The 10,790-nt window shown below is 42.6% G+C and overlaps 1 protein-coding gene across 2 annotated transcripts in view; it reads left to right on the top strand.

Moving 5' to 3' along the window:
- The window catches only part of wdtc1 (WD and tetratricopeptide repeats 1), an 11,660-nt gene extending 2,334 nt beyond the window's left edge, over positions 1 to 9,326 (top strand). Inside the window, exons 6-16 of one of the 2 annotated variants that reach the window (XM_017438194.3) lie at positions 1,293 to 1,480; positions 1,742 to 1,924; positions 2,006 to 2,100; positions 2,220 to 2,335; positions 2,446 to 2,521; positions 2,627 to 2,723; positions 2,849 to 3,019; positions 3,111 to 3,346; positions 3,894 to 4,059; positions 6,573 to 6,765; positions 7,851 to 9,326. In XM_017438194.3, coding sequence (XP_017293683.1) covers positions 1,293 to 1,480; positions 1,742 to 1,924; positions 2,006 to 2,100; positions 2,220 to 2,335; positions 2,446 to 2,521; positions 2,627 to 2,723; positions 2,849 to 3,019; positions 3,111 to 3,346; positions 3,894 to 4,059; positions 6,573 to 6,765; positions 7,851 to 8,048 — 1,719 coding nt within the window. In that variant the 3' untranslated portion in view covers positions 8,049 to 9,326. Of the gene's footprint in view, positions 1 to 1,292; positions 1,481 to 1,741; positions 1,925 to 2,005; positions 2,101 to 2,219; positions 2,336 to 2,445; positions 2,522 to 2,626; positions 2,724 to 2,848; positions 3,020 to 3,110; positions 3,347 to 3,890; positions 4,060 to 6,572; positions 6,766 to 7,850 lie in introns of both variants that reach the window. The other variant, XM_017438193.3, reaches the window with a different exon arrangement.
- Positions 9,327 to 10,790: the final 1,464 nt, after the last annotated feature.

Here is a 10,790-nt window from a genome sequence, read left to right as displayed (position 1 = left end):
GTACACTATGCCAGCCACTTGGTTATGACGTTCCATGTATGCTTTCCCTGCCAGCACCTTGCACCCTGCTGTTATGTGCTGGACTGTCTCAGGGGCCTCCTTGCACAACCTACACCTTGGGTCTTGTCTGGTGTGGTAGATCTGAGCCTCTATATATATATATATATATATATATATATATATAAAATTATTATTTATTTATTTATTTTAATTTGCTTTTGAAATATACAAGTAAGATGCTGCAGAGTAAAGTGAAGATTTTCTTTTCAGCTGTTCAGACAGTAATGCTGCACAATTAGGAGTGCACGGGCTGCTCTCCGTTTAAACAACTTAATTACAGTCATGGGGAAAAGAAGATCCACTTTTTTCTATTCTAAGGTTTTACATATCAGGACATAAAAATAATCAGGTCTTTACCAGGTTCTCAGATGATTCAAATCTAACCTCAAGTGTACAAAAACACAACAGATTCTAGCATATGTCATTATTTACTAAAAAACAAAAACAAAGCTGAAAGAGAAAATGTGTGTGTGGAGAAAGAATTTGGAGTTCATCAATTTACAGCGAGAATGATTATTCACAAGCGGAAACCGTTTGTGACGGTTTGCCGATCTTCCCAGAAGCGAGCGCCCCAGTAAATTCACCCCGAGGTCAGACCGTGCAGTGCTCAGACTCCACAGTTAAATATGAGGCTATCTGTCCAACAGCTGAAGCTCGGCCCAAACTGGGTGGTTATGCAACAGGACAGTGATCCCAAACACAGCAACGACCTGCAACCAAATGACTAAATAAAAAAAGAATCAAGGTGTCGCAATGGTCCAAAGTCTACCCTAAATCAACTCAGTGTTCTGGTGCGACCTTAAGTCTGCATGAGCAGATTCCCACAAGCTTTAATGAGCTGAAGCAGAGTTGTAAAGAAGAGTTTCTTTTTTCACAATAATCTGAGAGAATGAGAGAGTCATACAGAAGCTGATTACGTCACGTTATTGCTGCTGAAGGGAGTTCTGCAAGCTGTTAAATCACGGGCTGGACTTTTTGTATGTTTGGTTCGGTTTTGTGTGTTTTTCTACACTTGAGGTTGGAGTTGAATCATTTTAGAACTTAGTAAAGACCAGAGCACATTTATTATGTCATGATACATAAAAACCCATAACTGAATGAGGGTGGACTTTCTTTTTCCCAGGACTGTCTGTTTCTAGCTGTGTCTCCTACCAGCTGGATCACTGTTACCCTGTGATACATTGTGTCTGCGTTGATTAAAATCATTCTGCTGTGTGTGTGTGTCCATGCAGTTCCTCCCACACTCCGGGGACAGAATCCTGGTCACAGGCGCCGCCGACACGAAGGTCCACGTCCACGACTTGACCGTGAAGGAAACCATCCACATGTTCTCAGATCACACCAACAGAGTTAAACGCATCGCCACGGCTCCCATGTGGCCCAACACGTTCTGGAGCGCTGCGGAGGACGGCATCATCAGGTAAGATCCCAGTGACCAGAGATCAACTGAAGTCACATTAACATTTTTTTTTTTTTACACATTAATATGGTTTTTCACCCACGTCACGCAGAAAAGGCTCACTGCCGTGTCTGTTAGCTTACACACAACATTCGGGCGTCACCTGGGTGACAGAAGAGATGTTACTGTAGCGTTTTCCTTCACGCTCCGCCCCTCAGACTCAGAAGTCCTATCGGCCAGGACTCGGATATTCCGCTTACCTTCTTGTTCCTCTCACGGCAGACAGTACGACCTGCGGGAGAACAGCAAGCACTCCGAGGTTCTGATCGACCTCACCGAGTTCTGCGGTCAGCTGGCCGAGGCCAAGTGTCTCGCGGTCAACCCCCGGGACAACAACTACCTGGCGGTGGGAGCCAACGGGCCGTTCGTTCGCCTCTACGACATCAGGATGATTCACAACTACAGGTTAAGCCGTTGCACGTGCCCCCTCGGTTTTGAAACGCATGAACTCGGCTGCGTTTAAAACCGTTTTTGCTCATCACGCAGGAAATCTGTGAGTCAGAGCACGTCAGCAGCCGTGCACACTTTCTGTGAAAGGCAGAAGCCAATCCTGGACGGCGCCGGGCAGTACTATGTAGCAGGTGAGCGCATGCCTAAATCATTGTTTTTTGTTTTTGTTTTATAGTTGGAGACTGTGTTTGTATGAAAGTTAACTGAAAGATGAGGCTGAATGACGTCGTTTATCCTGTGCATGCTTCAGGGCACCTGCCGGTGAAACTCAGAGACTACAACAATCGACTGAGGGTCCTGGTGGCCACGTACGTCACCTTCAGCCCAGATGGCACTGAGCTGCTCGTTAACATGGGTGGAGAGCAGGTGATGTCTGTTTGAGCAAACAAGAAGCTGACACAAGTTATTGTTTCCAGTCTTCACTCACAGGCGCAGCGTTAGAAGGTTTCATTTGTTTGTTTCTGTGACTCCTGCAGGTGTATCTGTTTGATTTAACCTTCAAGCAGAGGCCATACACCTTCCTCCTTCCTAAGAAGTGCCAGTCGGCAGCAGGTAGGTCTATGCCACAACACCGAGAGGAGCCTTTCTCTGCAGCGTATAGTAATGTTATCAGCATGCAGCACGTTTTGGTCATTCCTCCCAACTTCCGCCCTCCAGGAGATGTGCAGAACGGAAAAACAACAAACGGTGTCTCCAACGGGATTCATCTGCCCGCCAGCCATATTTGCTTTGCTGGAAGTAAAATGCACTCCAGGTGATATTTGTTCATTATTTATTTTTTGTTAGATTACAATAATTAAAATACCTGTCCTTTTATTTCCCGTATCTGCTCAGGATTAGGTTATTGAAAATGTCCGCTCCTTCCTCTCGTCTGTTTAGTTCTCTCGAGCTTCCCTCTCACTTGGAGAAAATAAAGCAACAAGCTAACGATGCATTCGCTCGCCAGCAGTGGACACAAGCCATCCAGCTGTATAGTTTAGGCATTCATCAGGCCAGCGGCAACGCCATGCTGTATGGGAACCGTGCCGCAGCCTACATGAAGCGCAAGTGGTCGGTGTTAGGTTATTTTTAACTGATCTACTCATAATCTTCGCCTGAAGGCTTCGGAGACAGATAGTTGACGTGTGTGTGTGTTTCCCAGGGATGGAGACCACTATGATGCCCTGAGGGACTGCGTGAAGGCCCTCACTCTGAACCCGGGGCATCTGAAAGCACATTTCAGGCTCGCGAGGTGTCTGTTCGAGCTGAAGTATGTGTCCGAGGCCCTCGAATGTCTGGACGATTTCAAAGGAAAGTTTCCAGAACAAGCTCACAGCAGTGCCTGCGACGCCTTGGATAAGGACATCAAGGCTGCTCTTTTCAACAAGTCAGAATCAGGTAGGAGACGAGGGAAATGCAATCAGTACGGAATATAGCTGCTTTTTTCATAGTGAAGAATCTCAGTAAAAGCAACAATCATATTGTAAATAAATCCAACTCAAAAAAATTGGTTTATTCACGTTTTACATCTTTTAATTAGAAGGCAACTTGTGAACATTGATGAAAAGAAAACTGTAGGGAGCTTCTACCAATATTGTTTACAAAACGGACCTGAGCAAGCAGTGGTGGTGTTTATACTCGACGCTTACGTCGGTGCAGTATCCTCCGAAAAGACGGGTCTGTTTTGTTTTGCTTATTGCACCTTATAGTCTGGTGCGTCGTATATATGACAAAAGTTTGAAAATGGACCATTCATTGACAGTGCATCTTATAATCCAGTGTGGCCTACAGTGCGGAGAATACAGTAGTAAAACATGCGGTTGGATTAGTAGTTTTTCAGTTTTAAATAAACTGTTACTAACAAACATGCATGAATGACGGATTAAAAAGGTGATTTTTACAGTTTAACAAATTATTTTTTTTATTGTTCTGTCTTTCCCAGCAGAGGATAAGAAAGGCAACAGCTCCATTCGATTCCACTCGTTCAGCCGGAAAGAGTCCATCCCCGAGGACGAGGTCGTGCTGAGGGAGCGCAGCTTCGATTACAAGCACAGATACTGCGGCCACTGTAACACCACCACCGACATCAAGGAGGCCAACTTCTTCGGCAGGTCGGTGCATCTTGCTGACACTGGGGGGCGCCCTTCAGCTGCGTGAATAAAATATGAGCCGATCTCAATCTCGCTGTAAACAAAACTCATCGCTTCGACTAATAACAGGCAATTACAGTCCATTGTGTCTTCACTGAATCCGCCCATTAAACATTCACAGAGCTGGTGGGAAAACGAAGCTGAGCCTTTGATTTTAGCAACTAATCCGCTGACAGCTTTAACCTCAAACTTTATTGTTGCTGCACAACCTGCAAAATGGCTTCATGTTCCCTCCGAGCTTCCAGCCTCTGCAGTTTATAGGATCTAGGTCCAATTTTGTCCCTTTTTTATTATTTACTTTTTAATTTTTCCCCCCAAATTTTAGTCTTTTTTTTTTTTTTTTTTTTTTGAAACTTTGGGACTGCCAGTATCTGTTGTGAGCTTCAAGGTACTGAGGTAAAAGGTCTTTTTGGGATTGATGAAAAGGAAACCAAAGAAAAGTTTTTTTTTTTTTTTTTTTTACTGGCAAAATTCATATTTTTCATAATTTCACATTTTGACAGAAACTATTCTTGCTCTCTGTTGAACTAATTTGCTTTTAAATAATGTTAAGCAAAATGAAAAAGTAAAAAAATACACATAACAAAAATATAACATAAGACAAGCGGAGAGCCAAAACATGAGAGAAATTTAGTATTAAAAACAGAAACATGTGAAGTGATGAGGTGTAATTTTGTGAACGTACAAATCTGGTCAAACAGGGAGGATTTCAATCATTTAGGTAGAAAAAATATTTAAAATCATACAAATATTGGTAATATTAAATAGAATCACCAGTAGTTACCATACAAGTGTTAATAGCTTTAACAACAATAATGAGACAAAGAATAATTATATTAATAATAACAATAATAATATTAATCTCGTGACCTGAGGTCCTCCTGCAGCTCCCTGTAGCTTTGATCAAAACCAAATGAATATTTATATTTATAACCATGATAACATAAAGAAACCAAATTGCTAAAATTTGTAGTATTTCCTTGAAGAAATTATGCTAATAATAAATGGAAAACAAGCATCAGTCGGTTTGTGAAGCAGTTTTTTAGCCTCTAAGCACACTTTTACTGACATTTTTCCCCAAAATCTATCAGAAAATGTAACATTTTTAACACATTTGAGGCAAATTGCTAAAGGAGGACAAAAAGGGTATTTTATTTTTATTTATTTTTTAAGTTTGTATCTCAGATCGCTGTTTTACAAGTATTTAAAAAAGGCCATTCTCCTAAAAATATGGAAAATCATTCTGATACATTCATGGTTTCAAAAAAAAGGTTTGCCTTTGATCAAAACGTTTATAATAGGTGGAAGGAAATTAAGATTTCTATGAAATATCCAAGAAACTAACCTTATCAATATGTTCACTCTAATAATTTATTAGGATGCAACTATATGCTTTATTATTTCTGTGCAGGACACTTTAAAAGGACTGACACAGGCCTGCATAATTCAGTGCTGACATTGTGTATATTTATTCATATATGCTGGTACGGTCTAATCTTTAGTCTCATCTGTCCAAAAGGACATTGTTTACAGAAGTCTTGTGTTTCGTTCAAACACAACTCTGCAAACTGAAGTCATGATGTAATACTCTCTTTAGACAGAAAAGGCTTTCTCCTGTTCAAACAAGTCCTACTTGTTTAGTGTTTCTCTAATTGGCCTGTCATAAACATTTATTTTTAACCTGCTAATTGAGGCTCGTGGAGTCTGTGATGGAGCTCTTGGCTGGTTGGGAATTTGTTGGAACATCCGATCCCGGGAAGATGGCTAAGATGTAACTTTTTTTTTTTTTTTTAAATGATGGAATTTCTGATGTCCTTCCTCCTTGGTGTTGTGTTAACACACACACCTGCACGCTCCAGACCAACAAACTGACAGAACCCCTGCTTTTATAGAGGCGCTCACATTGCAGATGATCAGCAGCACCTGGCTGCTACTTTCCCTCTTAAATCCTGTAGAAGCACCGAGGGTGGATTTAGTATTTCCTCACACAGATGTTTCATTTTGGCTTTGTTTTAGTTCCATAGCAGGGTGGGATCTGCACAATTGAAGTGAGATTTGTATCATTTTAGAACCTGGTAAAGATCAAATCGTGTTGATTGTCTCCTGATATGCAAAATCCCCCATAATTGCACACATCGTAAAGTATGTTGTGTTATTTTAGAAAATGACACGTCGTTCCTTAACTGTCACCTCATCTGTTCAGATCATTTCTTTAGCTGAACAGTCCGTGTTACGAAAGATTTGTTTACAGTCGTCTCTGAACCTCATTTACCAGAATATCCTGCTCAGTTACTTCTCATTTCTTTACTGGAAAAGTCCTTCACAGCGTTCTGTTAAAGTAGTTCAATGAAAGAGGGGAAAAAAAGGGTTGCACACCAAGTAGAGCGATATAAAAACGCTCTGTAAATGTTCCTCAACCCAAGAAATCCAAGGAGTCGACGGGCGATCTGAGTGGTTTTCTTTCCTCGCTTCAGCAAAGGCCAGTACATCATCAGCGGCTCAGACGACGGCTCTTTCTTCATCTGGGAAAAGGAGACGACTAATCTGGTGAGGATCCTGCAGGGGGATGAGTCAATCGTCAACTGTCTACAGCCCCACCCCAACTACTGCTTCCTGGCTACAAGTGGTATTGACCCTGTGGTTCGATTATGGAACCCCAGACCAGAGGTAAACAAACAATTGTTTTGTTTTGTTTTTACAGATGTGTCAATAAAAACAGAATGCTATGATTTGCAAACCTTATAAATCCATATTTTAGTCACAGTGGAACATAGTAAACATATCAAGTATTAAAACTAAAAAATAAGTAAATTTTAGCATTTTAGGGCATTCACACAACTCAAAAATAAAGTTGGTACAGAACCATGTTTCCCACTGTGAAGCATCTCCTCTTCCTCTAACATCAGTCTGTAAACATCCATGAACTGATGAGAGCAGCTGCTGGAGGTTTTAGAGGGAAATGTCCCATTCTTATCTGATGTAGAACTCTAGCTGTGAAACATTCCTAGGTCTTTGCTGGACACTTTGTTAGATGGGAATATATGTCGCTCTAAAACCTGTATATCAAGATGTGTAAGCTGCCTATGCCATAGGCACTAATGCACCCCCATACCATCAGAGAGGCAGGGTTTTGAACTGTGCGCTATAACATTGATGGTACGGAGGGTGTGGCGTTTGTAGCTTCCAGAAAGAATTTCAAGTTTTTATTTGTTTGACCACAGAACAGTTTTACATTTTTGTCTCGGCCCGTTTTAAATGAGCTTTGGCCTGGAGAAAGAAGGCGGCGTTTCTGGATGGTGTTCACATCTGCCTTCTTTTATGCACGATAGAGCTTTCATCATCCAATGATGACTTTCAGTTTTGCCCTTTGAGCTCAGAGATTTCTCCTGATTCTTGAAACCTTTTGATGATATTAGGAACTGTAGGTGATGGGATATTCAAAGTCTTCCCAATTTTCAGTTCAGGAACATTAATCTGAATATGTTCCACTGTTTTTAGACGCAGTTTTTCTCAGAGCTGGTGAAACCCTGACCAGCTTTACCTTTAAGAAATTCAGTCTCTAAAATGTTCGTTTTATACCCGGTGGTCCTACTGACCTGTTGCCAAAATCCTCCTTCAGCTGTTGCTACTTTTACAACCTTGCATTCTGTTTTATTGTACATTTTACGCCACGTTGTCAGACTTCAGGTTGTATTTTTGCCGTAACGAACTTGAACTGCGTTCTGATCGCGCCGTGTCTCTTCTCGCCGCAGACCGACAGCGAGAACGGGCGCGTCGTGGAGGACATGGAGGGAGCGGCTCAGGCAAACCAGCGACGCATGAATGCCGACCCGCTGGAGGTGATGCTGCTGAACATGGGCTACCGCATCACAGGACTGCATGGCGTGGGTCCAGACGGCTCGGACGACGAAGACAGCTCAGAGGGACAAGTGCAGTGCCGGCCGAGCTAAACGGACAGCCGTCCACGAGGCAGAGTGGATTTAGGAAGGAAAGCGCTCTCCCTGCTCCCGTTCGGAAACATGCCCCCCCACCCCCCACACCTCATCCCTGCTCTGACAGAACACGAGTGAATGTCACGTCACGTCACTGCACTATGGTCGCCCCCTCCTGTGTGAGCCCGTGTGTGGGGAGAGGACTTCGTGGAGGGCAGAGGCGACGCAAGTCTCACCTTTTTCCAGAGCGCCGACAGCGCCTTGGCCGGGCTGCGGCGGCAGGCGGACTACTTTAAAAAGGATGGCACCTTTCCACGTCACTCCCCAGGTTCTCACAGAAATGAATAAATAAACTAAAAGGAGTCCAGCGCTTAAACCGCTTCGGGTTTCCACTGGAGGGGTCGGGTGACCTATTTTCAGGTCAGCGCGGCCACGGATTTCTTCACGTCGGATGAGATCGCAGCCCAGAAACCGACGCTTCGCCCGGCTTTCTCTTACCGACGGCGCCAAAGCGCTCACTCATCAAAGAGCTGCAAGTCACCGATTCACCGTTTGTCGCAGGAAGCCAAGAACTGGTCGCAGCGACTCGTGAAGGTTGTTGCTCCGATGAAATGTATTTATAAGCTTTGTTTAATTTATAAAAAAAAAAAAAAAAAACGGGTGGGGTTCTGCTGCCAAAGGTTGCCATCTGTTATTTAAACAGCCAAGGAATAATGTGTGGTTTTTATGTTTCAGTCACACATAGTTTTAATATTTTTTTTTGTTGTTGTTAAGAGCTTCAACTACTAAATAAGTTGTTTACAAGAGTCGACAAGATACGGAAGAGTTTGTAACAAAAATAACGTTATAATAAATCTTTTGTCCCATTTTTTTGTCCCCCTTTTTTTTTTTTTGTTTCTTTGCACACATGCTTTTTTGAGATGAAATAGTAAACTTTAGTTGAGTATAAGTGGGACACAGATGCTAATTTGTCTAATATAATAACCGGGCGCACATCTTTTTAAGGCCGTAGGGTTCCCGGCTGCATGGCTGCGACATTCGTCCTCCGCTGCAGGAAGGCTGCTCGGAGGGGGGAGGAAAAGAGCTCCCCGAATTCTTCTTTTTTATTTTTATTTTTTACCCTTAAATACAACAACTCTTCATGAATTGGATCTTAGCAACATGAATCGCTTGGCTTCCATGTGTTTTACTTTATTTTAAGATCCCCTGTTTGTTTTTTTTTCTCTCCTTCTCTTTGGGGAATCTTGTTACCCTTGATGCAAACAAAAGAAAAAGAAATAAAAACGATTAAACACATAGTTGTTCTCTTTTGTTCCGAGTGCTCGCTCGTTGTTGTCGTGACATTTACACAGTGGGGACGTGAGTGCGCGCACACACACACACACACACGACTATCTGGGTTAGGAAGATGTACCGTCGCCGAAGCTGCAGCTCGCTCATTTATCAGTGTCTGCTCCTCTCCGGGCTTCTGCTGACTGTTACACAACAGATGTGAGGGTCAGTAGTTAGGGGAGCATCGAACGCCCCATATACTGTAGAAATGAGGGTACAGAACAGTAGTGCTTACAGTATTGCTGACTGGGAGTAAAATTGAAGGGGGGGATGATTAATAGGCGGAGTGCAGGGTGGTGCAGCGGTGTGGCGACTCCGCTGCTCACCTGTTGAATGCTGGGATAAAATCCAGCTTCCTGCAAACCCGAACAGGATGAAGTGAGAGCTGGACCAGGGCGATCAGATCCCAACCAACCTGCTGCGGGGCATTTTATTGGGACAAAGCTGTGCGGGTTACGTTACAAGCTCTGCCTCTAATATGATAAGAATGAACGAGTGTTTTATTTTAATCTAACTTTCCCTCTTTCCACCAGCAGCCTGATGTTTATTTCTCTGATTGTTAGTTTTGGCAGACATGTCTCGTGCTAGGGTGGTATCGCGGTGTGCTGCGCTGTTGAAATGTGTTTAAACAGGGATGGTACATAAAACACACACACACAAAGGCCTTCTAGCTTACGGCTAATTTGCAGGATAGGTTTCATTAAAAAGAAAAAAAAAAACAGGAAATCTTTAAAACTACCAATGCAAAAAAAATACACATCTGAAATAATAAAGCTAAACATTAAGTTAAACATGACATGGGGAATTTCTCTTTGGCATCGTGCAAAAAAGAAGATATGACACAATTTGGAAAATTACATCAGATGCATAAATAAATAAAATAATAAATATACATATATGTCTCTAAAATAAATAATAGGATATGCCCATGTGTATTTCTGTTTCATATAACACACACACATGTGTGTGCCCTGACAGGAACACACAAGTCTGTTCATTTATAACAGTTGGTGTAGTATTTAAGAGTGGGCTTTAAAATCAGATTATTTTTAAATTTCCTTGTTCTGTGTCATTACAGAAGAAAATAGGATTTCTTTTTTTGTTTGGGTATTTTTGTTTTTTTTTCAGCTGTAATGCATTTGCTGTATTTGTAATTACTATTTTTATAGTTTCCGTTTCATTCAGCTGAATTTTTGCCCAAATGAAGTTGTGATTTTCTCCTAGTTTTACCTGCTGGGTGTAGATCAGGGGTGTCCAATCCTGGTCCTCGAGGACCACTATCCATAGGCGCCGGAACCACTGGGGCCAGGGGGCCATTGGCCCCCCCACTTTCCGGCCCTGCCACTGCGCTGCGTGTTCCCACCAGACGGCTGCACAGACTGCACGCGACTCTCACAGACTGTGACTAACGTGTCTCTGTGTTTATAT

The sequence above is a fragment of the Kryptolebias marmoratus genome, linkage group LG16 (assembly GCF_001649575.2).
Source record: "Kryptolebias marmoratus isolate JLee-2015 linkage group LG16, ASM164957v2, whole genome shotgun sequence".
NCBI lineage: Eukaryota > Metazoa > Chordata > Actinopteri > Cyprinodontiformes > Rivulidae > Kryptolebias > Kryptolebias marmoratus.
Note: the sequence above shows the minus strand (reverse complement) of the source record. Positions and strands in the feature narration are given on the sequence as shown.